The following is a 23,318-nucleotide window of genomic DNA, read 5'->3' as shown; positions in this document are numbered from 1 at the left end:
GTGCACACATACTAATCATAGGTCAAAACGGCGCTAAATTTGGCTGAATTACAAAAGGCAGAAGTGGTAAAACGAAGAGCCGTTTGGGTGCCGAAAGAGCCGGCTCGTCTTGGTGAGCTGAGCCAAATGATCTGGCTCACTAACAAGAGCCGGAATTCCCATCACTAAAGTGAGGGACTTACCCGACTGACATGCGCATGCGCAGAACGACCGAACGTCTCCGTGCGGGGGAGTTCGGAGCGCTGTGATTGGCTGCTGAGCATTCTAGAAGGCGGTACCGAATGGCTTCAGCTGTCATTACAGAGGAAGCATGAGACGGAACAACATCGAGTCGAAGGCGAAAAATGTCTTCATCAAATGTTACGTTACCGCCGGAGTCTTTACAACACCACGATAGCTGTTCCGTTTCACAATTACACCTCATGACTGTCGGTAGAATAATAACGGGGTTTACGACAAGCCAACAACCCGAATTTCAGAGTTTACTCGCTGTTGATCCGCTGGGCAAGATGGCTGCAGTGTTTTTGGCCAACAAGTGAAGAAGTAGCTGTTGTAAAGAGGCGTTCGAGGGCGCCCCACCCTCCACCCTCCTGTTAGAGAGGAAATACTGAAGCCTGCAGCTCTGCCAGCAGTCACGAGACTAATAATAATGTGGTTAAACTCCCACGTGCGTTAACTTTTTTGGTAAATGCACAATGCAAATAAAGTTTACGTATACTTTAATTTATGTGTTGACATATAAATCCAAATACTCAAAAGTTATACATTTACAGTCCAATCTAAGAGGTGTCTAACACCCCCTTACTACAAAAAGTCCTTTTTTGGTTTTCATATATGGGTGATTCTGCAACTATGGGCATTTTTAATGTTCCAGCAATGATTTTTTGTTAGAATGTGCAGTGCAATGCTTTATAAAAATATACAATGTTATTACCCATCTTGAAATATAAAATAATTACCAAATAATGTGATTTAATATAATTTATGAAGCATTTTATGGGTCCAATCACCACTTTTCTTCATGTACAACTGTGATTCCAATGTTGAGATATGTAAAATGAGCTAAATCAATTATAATTTTATTTCAAATAAATATGTTTCATATACATACTACTTTACACCATATTAAAATTATTTAATTGTTTACAAATCATTCATCTAAATGTGTCTGTCCCACACATCTGAGTCCTTCGCGCCAATGAACAAATGCCATAGTCAGAGTTTTATTCAAAGCCAAACAAATCTAGTTTCCATGGATGGTCATTAGGTGGTTGGGCCACCCACATAGGTGACCCTAATGCCACTATTTTCTTTAACGCATTAATGCAACTTGTGATTTATTTTGGTTGTAGTTGGCTCAGTTTTAACGCTACCAAAGTACCAACCATGTCATACTAGCTTGTCACGAAGGAAGATATATAACTCTCCAAATTTACACTAAATTTTGGCGAGGAAAAAAATAGCATGGTCATTTTCAAAGGGGTCAGTTATTTGCCATGGTATGATTTGAGCATATTGTGTTATGCTAAATGCAGTATCTGTGAGGGTTTCTGGACAACATTTGTCATTGTTTTGTGTTAATTGATTTCCAGTAATAAATATATTCATGCATTTACATAAAGAAAGCATATCTGCCCACTCCCATGTTGATAAAGAGTATTAAATACTTGACAAATCTCCCTTTAAGGTACATGTTGAGCAGATAAAAAATGTGAGATTAATTTGAGATTAATCACGATTAATTATGGACAATTCTGTGATTAATCGCGATTAAATATTTTAAGCGATTGACAGCCCTAATATAATTATCCCATTGTCCCCTATTGTAAAAAGTGAGATTGTCATGTCTGTTATATTATAAAGCAGTTTTAAGTGCTATATAAATACTGTGAAAGTATTGAAACGTTCAATATACGGAGAAATACACCTAGCCCATAATCAGAAATTGTGTGTTTGAAACAAGCCGTCAGCATTTCTGTCCATTTGTGATGTCATAAATATACAATATTTGGATCATTACACAGTTTTAAACGTAAACATTCTTAATGTGTCTCAGTTTATTTCCTGTTGCATTGTATGTAAATAACATCAGCTGACAGGAAGTAAACATGGACCCAAACTGTTGCCTAGCAATGCAATTCCATTGAAATGAGTTAAAACGGAGCGTTTCATACAGAGCATGAATACAGGTACATTCAGGCTGACAGTATGAGGAAAATAAAGGTTTTTTTGAACATCACAGCATGTGAACATGTTCTAGTAGAAACACAAAATACAAGTATGAACCTGAAAATGGGCATAATATGGGACATTTAAATAAATTCTGTCATCATGGGAGTAAAATACAAGTAGAGCAACTGTTTTAAACCACTGGCCACCACTGTAATCTCCCTCAGTCTCCTCAGTTTGTTAATAGCCTGTCCTGTCTTGGTGTGCTTGTCATGGTAATAGGTTATCCAGTTATAACAAGGCTGCACATCACAGACTTGTGTTTGTTTCTCGCGGTGTGCGCCGGCTGACTAAAGGAACTAACCCTGTTTAACACGCAGTGAAGAGCATCAGCAGAGAGGTGCGTCACTGGCTATCTTATAAAGCGCGCAGGTGTCCGCTGATTGCGCACATAGCTGATTGATTAGCTGGTGTCTGGTGTGCTGCTGTGGTTTGATGCTCTTAGTTGCTGTCTGCTGTGGTTTGATGCTCTGTGATTTAGCCGCTGCAAACATGAGTGCCGGAGGAGGAACCCCTTACATCGGCAGTAAGATAAGTTTGATATCCAAGGCTCAGATGCGGTATGAAGGAATCCTGTCGTCCGTCGACACCGACAGGTCCACGGTGGCGTTAGCCAAAGGTAGGAGGATAGGCCGAGGAGACACGTGCGTCTCTCTTTCACAACTATCTCTTCATTAAAGTTGTTCACAGATCTTTAAGTCTGTTTATGAATGTAAACAGCATGCTGGGTGTAAACAAAAGTAACTTTTTTTTATTCCAATCCAACAGTTAAATCCTATGGGACAGAGGACCGGCACACAGACAGACCAGCGCCTCCCAAAGATGAAATTTATGAATACATAATCTTCAGAGGAAGTGACATTAAAGATATCACTGTGTCCGAGCCACCGAAACAACACCATGGACTGCCTCGTGACCCAGCTATTGTACAGGTGAGTGCAGATTTGGACTTTTTAAAGTCACTTCCTTTTTCTAGATGTTCAGTATTTGGCATTAAAGCTGCAGTAGGAAGAGTATTTTTGGCATCATTGGCCAAAAATTCCATAATAACCTTTCAGCATATTGCAAAAAAAGTGTTCTGAGAGAAAACTAGACTTCTGCACCTCCTCATGGCTCTGTTTTCAGGCTTTAAAAAGTCAAGGCCTTGATGGGAGACTTTGGCCAATCACAGGTCATTTCAGAGAGAGAGCGTTCCTATTGGCTGTTCATTCAACGGATGCAGCTCGCAATCACTCGCAAACTCTGATGAAACGGTCAAACTAGGCAGCGCTGATCAAATATGAATCAATATTCTGTTACTGTAATGACTATTTCTCTTCTCAGATGTTTTCAGAAACATCTTGTAGTGTACTGTTTAGCTGTAAAATGAGAAAGTTTGTGCCCCGGCAGCCATGTTGAGATCAGTTGAAGAAATACCAAGCCCCGCCCACCAGCCGGAGCAAAGTTAGTTAGTTTGACCAGCTGCTCAGAGACGGCAGGCTCCAGCTCGGCTCTGATTGGTTGTTTTCCTCCGGCCTATGAAATCTTTTAGATGCCATTAGGAGCACCGGAGGATACAGACATTACTGTCAGGATATAGTGACCGTTTTTTTAAATATTATTTTTGCGCCAAATCTACCCACTACTGCTTTAATCAAAAATAATAGTAATCCCAATTGATAAAACAAGCTCCTTTTTGTCTTATTTTTTTTGTTTCAGTCATCCCTTGGCAACTCCTCTGCTGCGTATCACCCACGCTGGAGTTCATACAGAGACATGATGCCCACCTACAACCAGCTGGCTGCTACTTCTCTACTCAACCAGCAGTACAATGCAGCACTAGGCCTAGGTTCACTTAATCATCTTTACTCTCAGCTTTTTTTCCCCAGCACTATCATGGAATGTCAGTGGGCTGTTTCTCACATGTATCTGCAGTTGATCAAGCCCCACCATGTTTGTTCTTGCTCCCTCAGTACCAGGACTTCACGGCATCCCCGCCAGAAGAGCTCCCATGGTGGAGCAGGCCGTCCAGACCGTGCCCTTGGCTGCAGGCGCCGCCGCCACCGCCCAGAAAAGAGGCTCCAAGACTCCAACCCAGCCGCAAGGCAGACAGCCTGCTCGTCCAACCCAGCGCTCCGGCCAGGTTCAGAAGGAGAACGTACCAAGCAGTAAGAAAACTGAACAGTGGCTCATAACATACAAGAGAAATCCTGTTTCTTGCATTGCTTCAATTTTTAATCCAGCTGAAGACGGGCAACTTTGACGTTTAATTTAGAGCTGCAACGATTTATCAGTTAGTTGTCAACTATTGAATTAATTGCCAACTATTTTTTAAGTCAAATCTCTGATTCCAGCTTCTTAAATGAGACTATTTTCTGGTTTCTTTACTCCTCTATGACAGTAAACTGAATATCTTTGAGTTGTGGACAAAACAAGACATTTGAGGATGTCATCTTGGGCTTTGGGAAACACTGATTGACATTTTTCACCATTTTATAGACCAAACAACTAATCGAGAAAATAACAGATGATAAAAATAATTGTTAATTGCAGCTCTAATTTTATTTCTTTTATGTTTAGGTCGGGCACCATCTCAGCCAAGTGCAGCCAAGGTTCAAGGCCAGAGCACCGAGAACCAGAAACAAAGAGAAAAACAAGGTATTAAAATAAAATATACACACTCTGTTTCTTTCTGAAAGGATTCCAATGAATATTTGTTTTGTCGTGACTTTGCTGAAGTACAGCAGGAGTTTTGTCAAAGTAAACGCCTATATGCTCATTTGTTTAAAAGAAATGGAAATATCCAAGACCAGATGAACCTGTTGTAGATGGTAAACTAGTTTTACTGCAGTGTTTGTAGTATTTGTCTGAACTCATTCTGGTGCTCGCGTGCAGGCAGTCGCAGGTCCAGGAATCGAAGCAGAGGTCAGCTTCTGGTGAAGAACTCGACCAAGGCCACAACCCTGCAGTTTGAGTCAGATTATGATTTTGAATCCGCAAATGCTCAGTTTAAAGATGATCTCACGAAGGAGGTTGTGGGTATGTTTATTTCAATGGACATCGGTCATTTCAGTTGCAGTGCACGTCGTACAGTATATACGGCAATTTAAGGTGCATGCATTTTGTTTTTGCAGTTGAAAAGGTGGAATCTGGGGGGGAGGCCCAGGACAGCCAGGGTACACAGGAGGAGGACACACTCGGCGATAAATACTACGACAGAGCCAAATGCTTCTTTGACAACATCTCCTCAGACCTTAAGCCCAGGTGTAACTTTATTATTATGTAACTTTTGTTGTTTGTGTTACCTCAGTGGTTTGTCATTTTTAACATATTGTAGCATCCCTCAGTAAGAAGGCTACGAGACAAGGGCCAGTTTCGCTTGTACTTTATTAGTACACCGGCTACTGTAGGCCGTAGCCAGCGCCAAAACAACAAAACCTTTACTGTATGCTCTCCGTCTAGCATCCTGCTTAACATCTAACTCTATTCCCCGAACACAACAAGACGTCCTCTCTAATTCTCTTCCAATCAGAATCACGCTATCCATCGCCAATCACTGTCATAGGTAGCTGACAACTGACAGACAGGCTTTACAGCGTCTAAGCTTAAAACATGTTCACTGACATCCTGTAAATCTCAGTAACTGCCATAACTGTCATTTAACCTTAGCTGAGCTAATTTCCTGAACAGTAACACACTTAACAGTTTAACACCAACATGTTACTCAGTCTGGGTTTTCTTGGTGCATCCTCAGGAGAACCACCTGGGCGGAGGAGAAAAAGATGAACATGGAAACTTTCGGAGTGCCCGGCCGCTTCCTGAGAGGCCGAGGCTTCAGGGGCCGAGGACGCAGAGGACAGAGCTCCACCGAGCAGCGGCCCCTCCCAAAAATTGGCAGTGGAAGGGTGTGAAGGCTTTTCTTTTTTTGGTTTGTCTTTTTTTGTTAACATTTCCTGTAAATATTGTAGTTTTCTACTTATTTAAAAAGCACCTCCCTTCTTTCCCCATTTGAAGCTAAGATTTTTTTTTTTCCTCCATCCCAAATTTTAGGGAATTTGTACTTTTGAAGCTTTATTATATGAAATGGGAGAGCAATTTCTTTAATCAAGCCGCTGTATGCTAGAAGCAAATTTATTAATTGGCAGTTTAGCAAAATGCAATGTGGAATTTGTCTTTTGAACAGGCCAGCAGGCACATAATTTTTTTTTTGTTGCTAAATATGACATTTTTCTGCTTAACTGTCCAAATGTAACTCCGAATAGCTTTTGGAGGACAGCTGTACTTTATTTTTTTCCCCCTACTTGTAAAATGAAAACTGTGGAGGACTTTGTAACAGTTGCTATTAAATAACATATGATTAACAGTATTACTTTTATCTGTCATTAACATCCATCACCCTTAAAACCAAAGCTTGTAGTTTCAAAAATTTGTTTCAACGCTCAATATATTGGTACATAATGTTCAGTTTTGTACATGTGGTGGCTTGCAAATGGAAGCCAGTTTCTTGAACCTGAGGCCCAAGTCCTTCAGCGCTTCCTGGAATGAATCGTCGTCAGAAACGGTTATGTCCTCCAGCTCAGAGAGGTCGTCCGAGTCCCCTTCATCTGCGTAGAGGTGAGGCGGATAGTTTAGATCTCCCTCTGTCTCCTGGAGAGAGGAGAGCCTCTGCAGGAGGAGTGGACAAATCAAAGTCTAAATACAGTGCTTGTTTTACTGCTGCAGGCACATGCATGCTTTCACAGAGTAGACCTGATGCTGTAAGTGTACTACCAACCGTTTGAAGCAAAGCCAGGAGAGCTGCTTCTCTTGCATAACTTGAGTTCCTTTTGTAGAGGAAATTCATTGTGCTCATATTGTCAATCTGTCCAAAAACAAGTTCACATAAAGATTAAGGGTGCGTTCCAAATGCGTACTTTTTCTTTTTACTTTTAGTACATACAGGGGCGGCCTTTACAAAGTACGTACTGTTGCATGCAGTATGCACACAATTGGGACATATGGTGCCTTCAAATGGGGTCGTGTTTGCTGTGTTCATGAGAAGAGTTCATATGAACACTTCCCTCTTGAGGTATTCACAACCTTGTAAGCGGAAAGTTTCTGAGAGCTCCAAGTTTACGACTTGTGACGTGTTTGACGTTGTCAGAAATGGCGGAGGCCATGGAAGTAAATTTTTCAGTACATAAGTTAATATATTGTAATTTTAGTTGTATATTGTAATTCTTCGTAATTTTATAATATGTCAGAGGAAAATGTTGATACTCCCAACGGCCTCATCTTTTTCCTATGTTATTATGCCTTTACATTTACCCACTTGCTTGCTAAATTGTTAGCCTCTGTAGCTTCTAGAAGCCGACAGTAACGTTAATATTGCCGTTGCCTAGCAGCAATGTTCTCACGACTTAACCACTTGAACGCCAAGCATATTGTGTACACGACTTCCCATGTTGTAAACACAAGTTCACAAGTTTCATTTGAAGGCACCATATACTACTAAATAACATTGTGCCTTGACCTTTGACCCTCTTGCTCATGTATGCGCTGTGCAGAGGATTGTGGGTTAGAACAGCCAGAAAAGCATGCTAGCTTGCATACTGCAAAATGCGACCAGATGTTGTAGGATATCCTGGTGTTTTTGGTATACTGCATTTGACATACTATGTATTGGGACATACTAAATAGTATGGTAGTATTGGTATTGGAAAGTGCAGCTTCTGCCTCAAAGTAACGATGAGCACAAACCAAACAACGGTCCACCTGGTGGGTGTGATGGCAGCCATTGGCTATGAGAGAATTCCAGGTCGTCTATAATTGGAGAAAAGAGGGATTGAAACATAAAATATTTGAATGCACAGTTGTGACTGATTATCATTGACCTTTTAATGAGTGCATATTACCTGGTTCCAGTTCTCATTGAATAGGTAGGAAACATTTTCCCTTCTGTGATCTCTGAAGTGTTTGTAGATGACGTTTTGCTCCGTATCCTGTTGAGTGAAAGGGCAACTGTGATAAACTTCTAATTTGAAATACAGTATACACGTCCACACATGAAGCTTATGCAGAAGTTCAGTCAGGAAGACCTTCTTTATACTTTCATTCATTCACAAATCTTTGTGTCTCACCGGCTCTTACTCTATCAGCTAACTACGGGCGTTTCACTCCGAGTTAACCAACCAGATTCTGCCACGAGCTCCCTGAGCCAATCATATCGTTGCTTTCAAATTTTGAAATTGTTCTCTCTGCTGCCATTAGTTGTCATTTCAGTACAAACCAATGCAACCCACCAGTGTCTAGAGTCCTGGGGGGGAATATACCTAATCTCACCACAGCATCACTACCCACTTTAATATACTACGTAACGATGGAGGCTAATTGCCGAAGACTTTGCACTTTTCATATTATCATGCACCATGTAATAAATTATTGTTAATTTATCAACAAACAATCTCCTCATTGAAATTCATAAAAATCTGAAGATTATTAGACACACACCTACTTCAAATTTAGCAGTTTGTTCATATCTTTTCCATCTTAACCCACCTTTGTTGAAGCTTTGCTGTGTTGCATTCCATCATGCAGACCATTAGATGTGTTCTGGTGCATCTTATCAGTGGACAGTGCCAGGACACTGGCAGATAGCTTGGAGGGGAAAAGAAACAGTTACTGATATTTGCATGTAAACAAATCTGGGAAAGTATCACTGGTTTGTTTGCAAATGTATCAAGCAGTGACCTTGCAGTCTGTTCCTGGTTTCTCAATGTTTGACACGAGGAGGGTTTCTCCAGAGGAATCACCGGCCTGCAATGTGGTGAACTCCTTCTTGCAGGTCATGACGACCGCCATCAGCAGCAGACCTGTCAGTGAGACGGAGACGACAACTTGAAGTGAGTTATCAAGAATACATATTACGGTATACTCTGATACTACAACAGAAGGCAATGATTCTGTTTCTTACACAGGAGTGAAAACAGTGAGGCGAACGCAACGCCTATAGCACCAGAGGCAGCTGTTGTGGCGGTGCCTTGGTGGCTTCGGCAGTTGGGTGTCACAGAGCAGTCGCACACGGCCACGCTGACGTTGTAAACACCAAACTCTCCCTGCATGTCAGAGATCTTCAGGTCAATGGTGTGTGTGCCAGCATACACACTGGGATCCTTCACCAGGCCAGCTGTGTATCCTGTGAGAAATAATCACAATGTTAAATGTTTTGGTTTTTTTTATTTGGCCAAATATTTCACTACATATCATAGCTGTTTGTACCATATGAGGGATTCAGTTTCCATTTCCCGTCAACATCCCCCAGCAGTTCAAATGTGAAAGGCCCTCCAAAAGGATTTCCATCCAGGTCAAAGGCTGTGATGTTAGTGGTGGTGGGGCCGTCAGACACACACACATCGACGTAGTCCGCCGTCGGCTGAGGCACGTTGTCGTTCTGGTCAATCACGAGGATGTTCAGTGTGGCTGTGCCTGTCAATGGTGGCTCTCCTGGGCAAGACAGAAAAACAATAATAAGTCTACAGCCATGCATGATGTTAAGTCAAGTCAAGTCAATTTTATTTGTATAGCCCCAAATCACAAATTTGCCTCAGGGGGCTTTACAATCTGTACAGGATACGACACCCTCTGTCCTTTACAGTACTACCCTGAGGACCCCACAAAAAAACCTCTTTTAACAGGGAAAAAAAAGAAAATGGAAGAAACCTCAGGAAGAGCAACAGAGGAGGGATCTACTTAATTTCATATGTTCACATTATATGAAATGAAATAGTAATCCATCAATAAATAGTTCTAATTAAAATGGGATTTTAAAAAAACACGTATTATTTCTCTTTTCAAACTGCATTTTCAAACAAAATTTTAAATTACATTTATTTATGAATTCATTAATGTATTCTTAAATAATGTACTTTTTGACTATTTTATGGTGTTTTTGTAAATTCCTTTTTAATTTGAAATATTTATTGATTGATTCATATTTGTAAATTCTTTTTATAATTATTATTTGTATTGCCCATTATAAAATGTCAAATTATGAATTACTTTGTAATTTAATCCATGTATTCATAGATTAATAATCAATTTATCAACATATTTATCAATTATTATATCTATTTTTTATTGTACAATTCGTTATTAATCAATTAACCTGATATTTTTAATCAATTATCCTGATATTTCCAGGTGGAATTTATTTCATTCTCACTGTGCAATATCATTTTCCACTTGTGCAATTTTGTTAATAGTCTGTTTATTGTCAATACTGTATATACTGCTCCTATTTTTATACTTCCTTCTATTTAAACAGTTCATATTTTGTTACACTTAGTTTAGCTCTTTTTTACTGTGTTAGCTGATGCATCTTGTTTTTTGCATTATCCTCTTTGCTGCTGTACACTGCAAATTTCCCTACTGCAGGACTAATAAAGGAATATCTGATCTTATCTTATCTTATATGTTTTATTACTATTGACGTGACTCTTGTGGTCCTCCATAAACACTAGTATTCTCCCAGCAACTTAATCAAAAGAAGTCGAAATGGGCGGAAATCAGCCAAATCTGGCAACACAGGCAGCAGAGAAGAAGCTGCAGGTGCTCCGGAAACGACCGTTGACGTCATCAACGTTTGCTTTAACGGTCCGCCGAGTTCAACTTCACCGCCTGAGGCCTCTTAGAGCACAGATTAAGGATCAGATATGTGTTCTTATAATTATCATTATTGTACCTCAGTATAGTTAAACAATGTTGTATCAACCGGCAAGTAAGTGACACACCACGATGCTCGTGACTGACAGCAGGAGGAACGTTATGCTGGGTCTGGCAACATGTGATGCTAAATGCTAAATGCTAACATGTGATGCTAAATGCTAACATGTGATGCTAAATGCTAACATGTGATGCTAAATGCTAACATGTGATGCTAACATGTGATGCTAAATGCTAACATGTGATGCTAAATGCTAACATGTGATGCTAAATGCTAAATGCTAACATGTGATGCTAAATGCTAACATGTGATGCTAACATGTGATGCTAAATGCTAACATGTGATGCTAAATGCTAACATGTGATGCTAGATGCTAACATGTGATGCTAAATGCTAACATGTGATGCTAAATGCTAACATGTGATGCTAAATGCTAACATGCTGATGGATTCTCCAGAAGTGAAAGTCAATTATTCGTTCCATTGCAACATCAGCGCCCAGCAACAGTGCTACGCCTCCGCCATTTTGGACTGAAAGCGACTACCGGACACCAGTAAAACGTCCGCCTAAAAAGTGCAGTAAAAAAGTAAAACAAAATTATTTATATACCATTGTGATATACTTCCGAAATGGCCTGTGTTGAGCAATAACGTACTCCAAATATACTAAGAGTGTGTTCCAATCCGCGTACTTCTGTACTTACACTTACTATTTGAGTGCATAAGTGCGTTCACACTGGGAAGTACGGCAAAATGCAGTGCACTCAAAGTACCCGGATGTTGTACTCAAAACGGTCAAATCGTTGAGTGTGGAATGCTGGACACTTTCCACACTCAATTGTCGCCGTCTTGGCTACGTAGCGGAAGGGGCGGGACCACGACCACTATTTAAACATACTTAGATAACAGAATATAACAATACGTAAACATACCATTGCATTTTCAGCCAACAGAAGGACACATCGTAGGCGTAGGCGACGACATTCGAAACGTAATTTCCACTTTGCTTTAGTTTTCTGTGTATTCTTCATCAACAAAGCAGGCAGATATTTTGGCGGGTAGTTGACGGGTAAAACCTGAAGGAGGCAGCAATGCAACACAAAGGATGCCAGCTGCCGTAAAACCCCGAAGAAGAAGAAGATATTTTGGCGTGTAGCGAGCCGCGGTGAAATGTTGCGATTGTCATTTCTGGTCAGTGCGCCATTCAGCTCAGAACGTTTTGAATTTGAGGAGTGCAGTGAGACCAGAGGTGCTGTGTGGACTGGTTATACTGGGACGGAGAGACCGAGTGGACTGGTTATGTTGTGCTTTGAGAAGTTGAACCTGCAGCAGATTGGGGAGGACTTCGCTGGCAGAATGGTGAGTACAACAACACACTGTTGAACTCTACAGATGGGAACTCCATAACCACTTGGTTGCCTAGCAACGTGTTTAAAAACCATAGAAATATGGTGAAAACTGTGCAGTCTCTCCTCTGCTGTAATATGTGTGTTTTTGCCTGCAGCCAGTATGAAGTTTATATTGTTTGTTTGTACATTTCCACGTTGTCTGCTTTGCTGGTATTTTATCTACTGTTGTTTATTCCAAAGGAAGTTTCAGATGCAGTTGTGTCCATAGCTTGTTTTATTTAGCCTATTGTCGATCAGTTTTGTTTAATTGTCTGAGTTGAGTCTCTTTTCTGGTTTATTCTTGTGAGGCTACACTGAGGAAGGCAGTTGGTTATTATTGATAATCAGACTGCAGTGTGCCTGTCTGTTGGTTTGGTCATATAGGGGTTTTGTTGCTGATGTTGTTCCACGTGTGTATAAGTTGACTTTCAATGCAATCTATGTTGTAGCCTAAAGATGTTCTTTAATTTAATAGTAGTATTATATATCTTCACCGCCAGTACATTTTAATCTACCTACTTTTTACTTTTACATAAGTACATTTTTACACAAGTACCTTTACTTTTACTTGAGTAAATTTTCTTTAAAGTAACAGTACTTTTATGTGAGCACAATATTCTAGTAGGCTATTCTAGTAGTCTACTACTTTTTCCACCTCTGGGGTTCATCATCTGGGAAACATTCATGTCTGTACCACATTTTGTGTGAATCAGTCCAGCAGATTTTGAGATATTTCACAGAATAAGTGAAAACTTTGAAAAGTCAGGGGATCAACGAAGTCATTAGGATTGTTGGTGGACCGACCGACTGATCAACTGACCGGCAGATGCATATTGCCATCCCTACAAATAGTGTCACAAACAGTGGGCAACCTCCGGGTCTGAGAAGTGAAGCCAGTGAGGAAGTGCCTTAAACTTGCATTCTTTCTAACAGCCAGCAGGGGGCGACTCCTCTGGTGGCTAAAAGAAGTCTGATTGTATAGAAGTCTATGAGAAATGAACCTACTTCTCACTTGATTTATTACCTCAGTAAACATTGTAAACATGAGTTTATGGTCTCAATCGCTAGTTTCAAGTCTTCTTCAATACAGCATGATGTTCATTTAGTAAATTATGGTCCCATTTAGAGTCAAATAGACCATAAAGCAGGGGATGCTTTAGGGCATGGCTACCTTCTGATTTACAGGTCGCTACAACGGCGTTGTCCAGTTTGAGAGTTGTGTGTGTTTTCGTCTTACAACTTTAACCCTTTCACAGTGTGTTTCAGTTCATGAAAGTTAATTAGAACATTTTGGTCGCCTAAAAATGTCTTATTCAGCGTTCGTTTGTACTTAGCTCCACCCTCTCATGTCACTCCTGGTTGCAAAAAAACAAACTGATGACAGCCAAATACCAAGATTGTGACGACCAAAATGCCGAACTCAAGGCTTTAAAACCGTAGTCCACAAATCATTGGCAATGGGTGACGTCCACTTTATACACAGTCTATGAAATATTTTTGGTCATAGAAATCTAATAATAATCGGTTGTTTGTGTCAGTGCTTGTCAGTATCACTTTGAGTTTTACCGTGTTCCACTGCATGCAGTAAGATGGTGTAGACACCGTTAACGACATGAGGAGATTCTCTGTCTGGTGTTGTGACTGTTGTGATGTTTCCTGTGAGGGGATCCACCGTCACCCAGCCAGCAGGATCATTTCCTACCTTGTACCTGTGGACAAATACAATTTGCTTTAGTGTAGGAGGTTCCAGATAAGAGCTCAAAAGTAATGGAACTAGGGCACTTGGAGAGCACAGACCCGCACCAAGGCCGTTTCCATAAGTGAAAAATAATGTGTATCTGCCCCGTGATTTGGATCTGCTCCAACATTTAATGGGTTCTTTCTTGGCCCTTCCACCAAGTTGCATGAAAACCGGGGCAGAAGTTTTTTTCCCCGTAATCCTGCTGACAAACAGACCATGGTGAATGTAATAAACATCCCACTTACACAAAATCTCTTGCGTGAGTGGAGTCGGGATCCACGGCGGTCACTTTGTCTACCCAGGTCCCAGTGGGTGCGTTCTCCTCCAGCATGGCGTCTTTGACAGCCACGCCGAACCGCGGGGGGTCGTTGGTATCCTCAACTTCGATAAGGACTTTTACAGAGTGAGGATGAGGATCATCACCACCGTTACTGGTGTCAACTTCCCAGAGGCCCGAGGGCGTCCTCTCTTTCACTTTACAGGAGAAGTACGGCGCCTCATTTTCCACTGAGATGTTCAGCTCCCTCTGTGCTTCCTCCTCAAAGTCTAAAGGCTGAAATCACATAGTAGTTATCTTTTATTGTTCATTTATTACATGTACAGACGTACAGGCGTGTGTAAATTACATATCCGACCAGAGGTGGGTGTTGCTGTATGTAAAGCATGCAGTTAAACATCACCTACTTTTATGACTGTCAGGATTCCATCATTTGTTTCTGGGTCTGTCTCTATTTTGAAGTGCTCTCCCTCGTCACCCTGGATGCTGTATTTGGCTCTCCATGCCGGGCTGTTTGGGGTGTCTTCGTCCGTCGCATGCAGCCGCAGAGGAGAGGTCCCGGTCTCCTCTTCTTTTACTTTGCCAGAGCCCTGTTGCATGAAACAGAAGGGCAGAGGTAAACGGAAAAGAAAATCTGCTTCTTACTGGTAGTATCGCGTATGTACACACCCTGAATTAATAAGTGTGGCCTACATTTTTCACCTACGATTACTTGGAAGTGCCAAGAGTCGATTATGCTGTGGTTTATTCACTTGTAGAGCTGATATGACGTTTTACATGTGTAACATTAACTGGATAAACATAGCACTGAAAGTGGTTGAATATTCCTTTTAATAACCTGCAGTTTTCTTTTCTTAAAAAAATATTTTCAGGGTCATATATTCAGGGGTTACGTATATACCTATGTAAAATTACATTACTGACAAAAACATTTAAAAAACATTGCATCCACTTATTAAAAATAATTACATTGTATTGTAAAGTGAAACTGAAAAAGTAATTATGTTTTTGTAAAGTCATTATGTAACTCTTGACAGCATAGATTTAGTGCTGCAACTACCGATTATTTTCATCGTCGATTAATCTGTTGATTATTTTCTTGATTAATCGATTAATTGTTTGTTCTATAAAATGGTGAAAAATGTCGATCAGTGTTTCCCAAAGCCCAAGATGACGTCCTCAAATGTCTTATTTTGTCCAGAACTCAAAGAATTTCAGTTTACTTTCATAGAGGAGTAAAGAAACCAGAAAATAGTCACATTTAAGAAGTTAGAATCAGAGAATTTTGATGTTTTTTTTTCTTAAAACATTATTCAAACCCATTAATCATTGACAATTAATTGATTAATCAATTAATCGTTGCAGCTCTACATGGATTCCTCATCCATTTATTATCTATTGACCTTTTCTCTCCTTTCTTTATTTCTACTTACCCATTTCTCAGATTTTTGTATGTTTATTTGCTTGTTTTGGTTTCATCCCTATGGACAATTATACATTAAAAAAGTTAATATCTGATTTTATTTTCCTACAGTAATTGAAAATAGGTTTTAAACAAAAACAAAAATATTTGGCCCCTTATACGTATCATTGTAGAATTTCAAAGATTAATGTTTTGACTAAAACATTATTTCCTGTCATATTTTCAAATAACAACAGCAGTGTGTCACATCTAACACGTGCTAACTACATCAGCCTCATAGATTAAAGGTGTGATTACTGCATGTGTGTGTAAAAGCATGACGGACTGTGTGCAGAAAGCACTGGGATGTTGTCACGACAACTGCTTACTGTTTGTCCGCTGATGGTCGGGAGGTTGTTGTTGCCGTCCTGGACGTGGATGACAACAGTGGTTGAGCTGGACAGACTGACTACGTCACCGTGGTCCTTGGCCTCCACCACCACTGTGAACATTTCAGCCACCTTAACAAAAGCAAGCAACAATAATTAGATTAGATTATCAGTATACAGAGCCGGGTTACTAATCCAGTCATGGTAAAAATTTTTATTCTATAATGATAAGTGTATCCTCAAAAAGACGCTTGATCATTTTGCACAATCAATATTGTTCTAAAGTTTGTTTTGTTGCAGGTATACCCTTTTTTATATGAATATATCCATTAAATATGAAATATAAATAGCAATATTATCCAGTCACTGACATATATAGATACTAAATTAGATTACTCTTTACCCTGCTTCATGTACGGTAAGTGCAGGGCTTGACAGTAAGGGTCTCCAGGTCACCATTTTGAGTAATTGGCATCCAATTCTTGGCCTTTGGTTGCCATCAGTGGCAACCACTTAACATGTAACAAATAGGCAGAGCAAACAGCAAACAAGCACCCCAGAATAAATACATTTTTAATATTTGTTGCATTAGTGATATTTAAATATTGCTGTTACAGTTAATACGTGACAACGCTGTGAGTGTGTTGGTGTGTTTACTCGCATGGGCACAGGCATCTGTTTTAGAGAAAATGGTGAAGCAAATTAAGTTGTTTGGCTGTGGGTTGAAAATTTCAACTAACCTATCAACATCAGAAATTAATGTAAAAATTGATTCAACTATATCTGCAATGATTAATCGATTACTTGTCAACTATTAAATTAATCGGCAACTATTTAGATTATCAATTAAGCGGTTTGAGTAATTTTTTAAGAAAAAAATGTCAAAATTCTCTGATTTCAGCTTCTTAAATGTGAATATTTTCTGGTTTCTTTACTCCTCTATGACAGTAAACTGAATATCTTTGAGTTGTGGACAAAAACAAGACATTTGAGGACGTCATCTTGGGCTTTGGGAAACACTGATAAACATTTTTCACCATTTTCTGACATTTTATAGACCAAACAACTAATCGATTAATCGAGAAAATAATTGACAATGAAAATAATCGTTAGTTGCAGCCCTAGATTCAACTGACAAAGAACTAGATGAACCTGAATAAAAAACAAAAAGGAAATTTGTGAGGCGAAGTACCCCTTTGAGCTGGATGGAAAATTATACTGCAAAGCATTATTACAACATACACATGACATGTACATATTGTCATTATTAAGCTGACGCATAATTACATAGTATCTTAACTACTCAAAATATAAGGTGACTAAAATGGTCTGACAACCACATTTTAAAAGTTAGCGTTGAGCCCTGTAGGTGTGTTTTTTAACATACTTAACATGTAATCAGACAGTGCTCAACGCCAGCATGATGTACAGTACACACATGCATAAATACCACATGTCATATTCTACAGTCTCTAATCAGGTGAAGACCCAGCAGAACAGGAAATGCTTCTATAATTTGATTTACAGTACAGTGTGTATTGTACAGGCTGACACTTGCCTCATTATCCAAACATCCTTTGAATGAGATTGTTCCGGACTCGTCGATGGTGAACTCCGTGTCTGGAGGGTTTGGAGACACAGACTTGATTTCATAGTGAAATGTTGAGTTTGGCGTCCCTTGCTGGTCTCTGTCATAGGCTACCACAGTCAGGAGACGGGAGCCTGTTGAGACATGAAAAGAAAGGAGTATACTTAATAGCCATTGAGAGGGGGGGGACATATTCTTTAGAGGTATATTCTTCATTTTATTCTTTACCTTGTGTGGTTCCCTCGTCAACGCTGATTTCATACAGATCCCTCTGAAAGCGCGGTGGGTTGTCGTTGATGTCCAATATGGAGATTTCAACTCCCAATTTGGTGTCAAGCGACAAATCTGTCTTTTTGGCCTCAAATCTCAGCTATAGATTGAGATATATGACTCAAAGTTAGTCGCAATGTAAAGAAAAACAATGTGATTGAATTGTTGGATATTTTAATATGAGATTGAGTAAAACAAGATTTTAGTGTGCAACTCCACTGTGAGGAGTCACGCTTGTATGAGCTGCAGTTACAGGCCCTAGAAATGAATTGATAGTGTTATTGGCAAGAATCTGGTCTCACGATATGTATCATGATACAGGGGTAACGATTCAATACATTGCGATATATTGCGATTTTTAAATTTAATTTTTGGAAAAACTATCATAATATAAGAACACACCTCTATATGCATAAAATCTAAACTAAAAAAAGTTTACTTTTTTATGGAGTCAGAACAGTGGGATCTGCATTTGCATGTATAACCATCCCTGTAACATCCAACATTATACTTTTTGTGCAATCTGACCCACTGTCTGCCATATATCTTTGCTTGTAAACTATTAATCAAAAATCAATATTGTTTTTGAGAATCGATGCGGTCTCACAAAACATAATATCGTGATACTCAAGTGTATTGATATTTTCTTACATCCCTAGTTAGAGTCAGAGCACTTTCCAATGTGTTAATTCATTCCAATACCAATAACTATATGATTGTGCATCCCTAATCAGTGTGTAGAACTCTACAGCAGCACAGATAAAGAAGTGGTTGACTAGTTGGTATGTGATATGTGAGTCTAACCTTAAGCAGTGTGTTCTCCTCGTGGTCCACGGCCCGGTGGACCGACATGGTGCCAGACTCTTTATGAATGGAGAGAACTCCCTTTGGCTCCTCATCCACTCCTTCCCCATAGAGGTCAAAGTATACTCGATAGCTCCGCTCTATATTTATCTACAACACAACACCAAACTCTTTACAATTGAGACTTTGTATTTGTTATTTATGTGTTTTCATGGTGAAAAAAAATTTGGATAGAAGATTGATGGAAATGATGTGTCAAGATAAAGCTCATTACAGACAGATAAAGACAACTTATTAAAGCATTGATTGTCCTAAGAGCTTTGCACACAAATGGTAATGTTTGGTTCGATCGATAGGTTTATCAATTGATAACATTTTGTATTTGACTTTGAAAATGAATAATGCAAACTGTTTTTCTGACTGGTGGTTTTCTCACCTTGCCCAGCTCATAAGGAAAGGGTCCTGGATGCCCCTCCTCTATAGTGAAGGAGTCAATGATCCAAGTCCTCCTGTGACGGCTCAGCAGCTCTGAGCATGTTGCACTCGACGAATAAAAAACCTGGAAGACAAACCGCCAGCCTGAAGTCTTCACAATGAAACTCATAGTATGCAAAGTAGGACTGTTTGTTTGAGGCGACAGCTCATAATTTATAGTCGTCTGTACACTCGGGAATGAATTTGTTTAAGACTCGTGCTGCAAAGTTGGTGAACCAGTTCAGAAGTGTAACCACAGGCATTTCCACAGAAACAATAGTATCACAGTGGGATACTGTACTTTGCACTTTGCATTAAAGAGGTACATTTTACACCACTGATTTATTTAAACCAGGGGTTCTCCAACTTTTTGGGGCCAGGGTCCATTTACAGGGGAGAGAATCTTCCAAGGACCTCCTTTTAATCATAACACCGATTAAGCATTATGCGTACTACCATTTGTGCTCTTAAGCCCTGTTCAGACCTCTTATTAACATGCGCCTTCAGTGATCGGATCACAAGTGGACAGCTTTAAGTACGTCTGTTCACACCTGGCATTAAAATGCGTCTCCAAATGCGTCTTCAGTGGCCACTTGTGATCTGATCTCACTTCCCCACTCTATATGCAAATAACGTCATAAACACACGGCTAACACAGCAGCCGTTGTGACGTAATATTACATGAATGTCAGCAGTAATACCCTACATATTCGTGAATTCTGGTACATTGTATTAACATCAAAATAAAAGATTATTGTACCCGGCGCTGGCACCGCTGCTTTTGCCAGACAACCGCGGGGTACAGTGCTCCAGAGAGCCGGGGAGGACAGAGAACAGGCAGGCGGGCGGTCGGGTGTCAACTCTGCGCAAAGCAGCGGAACAAAAACACCGTCACATCTCCAACAGTATGATAATAATGCACTTCCCGTGCCTATTATGATAGTCTGTAGATATGTAGCCTATAAACAAGATATATTTTAATAAAATACAGTTGTACCGACAGGATACAGTAGAGCACAGAGGCCGTTTCCATGCTGACAAGCGCCCGTGTCTACCTATTTATTCACCTGAGGGGGGGGACATTCCTTAAATGTCATTGGAACTATTTGTATTCTTAAATTGTTCAACCTAAATGCTCCAGACTTGTTTCGTAGTGATAAACAAAAACACATTTTAATTTGAATCAAGTTAAAGGTACAGTGTGTAGGATTTGGCGACATCTAGTGGTGTGGTTGCAGATTGCAACCAACTGAGTACCCCTCTGCTCACTCCTCCCTTTTCCAAGACTGGAAAGGCTAACCTGAGCCGCCGAGTGCAAAACCGTGGTAATGGCGTTCATCTCGCTCAGAGGCCATCCTTACCATAATAACACTACTATAGGAGCAACTGAAGTCAGACGGCACTGAAAACATAGTGCAGCAACATGGCGGACTCCATGTAGAGGACCCGCTCCCTATGTGGATATGAAGGGCTCATTCTAAGCTAATGAAAACACAACCATTCTTAGTTTCAGGTGATTATACGCTAATGAAAACATAGTTATGAATATTATATTCCATTTCTGCTAATAGATCCCCCAAAATAGTACACACTGCTCCTTTTAAGATAAGATTAAATAATCCTTTATTAGTCCCAGAGTGGGGAAATTTGCAATGTTATTGAATGTTAACACGACTTATATAACTTTTAAACAGAGGGTCATTTTATTCAAATTGCAATCATTGATCTGAAAAGCTTTCAGAAAATGAACAATAGCAAGGCTGGCATACATGTAGTCCTAGTAAATACGGATATTTAAACTTACCAGTCTAAAGCTGACTTTCAGTTAGTGCTTCAACTTTATAATAATGAACTTATTGCTGTGTGTCACAAACATATCAGAGTTTCTGGCCCAAAGCTAACGTGGTTGGGGGGTAACGGACACAATATGCTTGTTTTAGTGGTGCAAATGGTCCCCATCTGCAGATATGCACTTTTTAATTGTACAGCACAATTTTATAGTTTATAGCAAATTATTTCGAGGACCCCTTTAACAGAGTAACACGGCCCCCTGGGGGTCCCCCGACCTCACTTTTATAATCACTGATTTAAACGCTTCTGTGGGAAGAAATTGACCTATAGGGAAACATGAATGTACACACCAGCAAAGTGATGGGAGATAATATTAACTGATAATCAAAATCAGAATCGTGCAACCTTATTGCATAATTTAAAATCAATCATACTTTCATTCCCAAATAAAGAAAAAATAGATATTTATTTTTAAGTAATACTGAATTCAATCAGAAATTGACATCTATAAAAATTAAATAATGGCGTTAAAATTGAATTGAAGTAATTTCAGAAAGATTTAAAGTTGGCTTTGTTACGTACCAGAAGGAGGAAGCAGAGCATGATGCCTGTTCAGTTCACCCAAGTGTTTGAAGACTGTTTGGCTTGTCTGACATTTGAGTAAAGGAAGACAAGACCCTGCCCTCTCTCCTTTTCACACCCACACACATGAAGAATAGTAATCACAGGTTGCAGAGTGTATGTATGTGTGTTTGTGTGTGTGTGTGTGTGTTTATTCTGCCAACATTCAGTCTATAGCCCTTGACACGTCATTGTTTGCTCATGAGGTTTTCTTCAGAATTGAGCAATGCTTGCAGTGATGGGATGTTTGAAACTCTGCTTTATAGTTACTGGGACACAACAACCATCTATCCTGCAAAAAGACAGATGAAGTACACGATGTCTTTTCACTCTTTCTATATTTGATTCTTGTAATTCAACATTTTATGGTCTCAGCACATAAAAATAGGCTTTTTATGAGGCTGCCTTACAGGTTCTGGATGTAGCATCCAACACGTTCTCATCCAAACTTGTCACATACAGAGGCTTTGTCATACCTCCTGGCGCCACTTCTCGGCTGCCTTATACACTAGGGCTGTGTATTGGCAAGAATCTGGTGCTGAAATACGTATCATGATACAGGGGTTACGATTCAATATATTGCGATTTTAAAACTGAAAACTGTCATAGTATAAAGAACACATCACCATATGCATGAAATCTGAGTAACTTTGTTACTTTGAGAGGGCACATACACTGAGATGGTGCATATCTTTGCAAATGAAAAAAAAGTATTGACTGAGTTGATCTTTGCTTGTAAACTATTAATTAAAAATCAACAGTGTTTTTGAGAATTGAAACAGTATCACAAAACATAACATCGCGATATTAGATATTTTCGTTACTTTCTTACACCCCTATCACCGACGGCCAACCGTCGACTTGGTGTGTCAGGGCCTTAGACTACGTCACCACACTCCCGGAGCCCTTTCTCTGAGTGTTTACTGTTGCCGCGGATGGGTTTACATTGTAGTTAATGGAATGCCCAGTGTTTCATACAGACTCTAAAGGGTGCTTTGTGCGTTGGTATCACACGTTAACACAATTGAACTTTCTTGAAGGTTGTAGCGGGCTCATTTTTAAAGCTAGAGTTAAGATACTGGCATCATATGAAACTAGAAAACCTAATACATCCATTGGTACCAACCATGTCATACTAGCTTGTCGCAAAAGGAGGTTAAATAACGCGCCAAACTTACGCTAAATTTTGGCGAGGAAAAACTGTCATGGCCATTTTCAAAGAGGTCCCTTGACCTCTGACCTCCAGATATGTGAATGAAAATGGGTTCTATGGGTACCCACGAGTCTGCCCTTTACAGACATGCCCACTTTATGATAACCACATGCAGTTTGGGGCAAGTCATAGTCAAGTCAGCACACTGACACACTGACAGCTGTTGTTGCCTGTTGGACTGCAGTTTGCCATGTTATGATTTGAGCATATTATTTATGCAAAATGCAGTACCTGTGAGGGTTTCTAGACAATATTTGTCATTGTTTTGTGTTGTTAATTGATTTCCAATAATAAATACATACATACATTTGCATAAAGCAGCATATTTGCCCACTCCAATGTTGATAAGAGTATTAAATACATGACAAATCTCCCTTTAAGGTACATTTGAACAGATGAAAAATGTGCGATTAATCGTGATTAACTAATTTAATCGATTGACAGCCTCGTTA

At 39.8% G+C, this 23,318-nt stretch overlaps 4 protein-coding genes across 6 annotated transcripts in view; 2 read left to right on the top strand and 2 right to left on the bottom strand.

Annotated features, from left to right (window-relative positions):
* Positions 1–23,318, bottom strand: part of LOC119492355 (inositol hexakisphosphate kinase 2-like) — a 1,011,171-nt gene that overhangs the window by 718,126 nt on the left and 269,727 nt on the right. The window lies entirely within an intron of this gene.
* LOC119492796 (protein LSM14 homolog B-B-like) lies at positions 2,624–6,574 on the top strand. The gene is made up of 8 exons (XM_037777593.1): positions 2,624–2,848; positions 2,998–3,161; positions 3,928–4,057; positions 4,182–4,376; positions 4,789–4,866; positions 5,104–5,247; positions 5,343–5,472; positions 5,963–6,574. The coding sequence occupies exons 1-8, from the start codon at positions 2,665–2,667 to the stop codon at positions 6,117–6,119; spliced, it is 1,182 nt and encodes a 393-aa protein (XP_037633521.1). The 5' UTR covers positions 2,624–2,664; the 3' UTR covers positions 6,120–6,574.
* cdh27 (cadherin 27) lies at positions 6,155–22,698 on the bottom strand. Its single transcript, XM_037774821.1, has 17 exons — positions 21,615–22,698; positions 19,204–19,326; positions 18,768–18,917; positions 17,922–18,063; positions 17,664–17,827; positions 16,106–16,237; positions 14,722–14,904; positions 14,283–14,590; positions 13,863–14,005; positions 9,466–9,690; positions 9,161–9,382; positions 8,938–9,059; positions 8,746–8,844; positions 8,103–8,189; positions 7,963–8,010; positions 6,983–7,069; positions 6,155–6,873 (listed from the first exon to the last, which is right to left on the bottom strand). Exons 1-17 carry the CDS (start codon positions 21,633–21,635, stop codon positions 6,670–6,672), a joined length of 2,460 nt encoding a protein of 819 aa, XP_037630749.1. The 5' UTR covers positions 21,636–22,698; the 3' UTR covers positions 6,155–6,669.
* The window catches only part of LOC119491845 (ataxin-1-like), a 45,667-nt gene continuing 33,183 nt past the window's right edge, over positions 10,835–23,318 (top strand). For 2 of the 3 annotated variants that reach the window (XM_037776131.1, XM_037776361.1), the window contains exons 1-2: positions 10,835–10,963; positions 12,117–12,267. The gene's annotated coding sequence lies outside the window, so the exon portion shown is untranslated. Of the gene's footprint in view, positions 10,964–12,113; positions 12,268–23,318 lie in introns of those variants that run through there. The other variant, XM_037776204.1, reaches the window with a different exon arrangement.

This window comes from Sebastes umbrosus, chromosome 1 (genome assembly GCF_015220745.1).
Source record: "Sebastes umbrosus isolate fSebUmb1 chromosome 1, fSebUmb1.pri, whole genome shotgun sequence".
Lineage (NCBI taxonomy): Eukaryota > Metazoa > Chordata > Actinopteri > Perciformes > Sebastidae > Sebastes > Sebastes umbrosus.
The sequence above is the reverse complement of the archived record's forward strand: the minus strand, read 5'-3'. Positions and strand labels throughout refer to the sequence as shown.

Coding starts and splice junctions, on each gene's coding strand:
- LOC119492796 (XM_037777593.1), top strand. CDS start 2,665: ATGCTCTTAGTTGCTGTCTGCTGTGGTTTGATGCTCTGTGATTTAGCC. Junction 3,162..3,927: donor GTGACCCAGCTATTGTACAG/GTGAGTGCAGAT, acceptor TTTTTGTTTCAG/TCATCCCTTGGCAACTCCTC. Junction 4,058..4,181: donor CAATGCAGCACTAGGCCTAG/GTTCACTTAATC, acceptor TTGCTCCCTCAG/TACCAGGACTTCACGGCATC.
- cdh27 (XM_037774821.1), bottom strand. CDS start 21,635: ATGCTCTGCTTCCTCCTTCTG. Junction 19,327..21,614: donor TGCTCTGCTTCCTCCTTCTG/GTACGTAACAAA, acceptor TTTGTCTTCCAG/GTTTTTTATTCGTCGAGTGC. Junction 9,691..13,862: donor ACTGCATGCAGTGGAACACG/GTAAAACTCAAA, acceptor TGTCTTGCCCAG/GAGAGCCACCATTGACAGGC.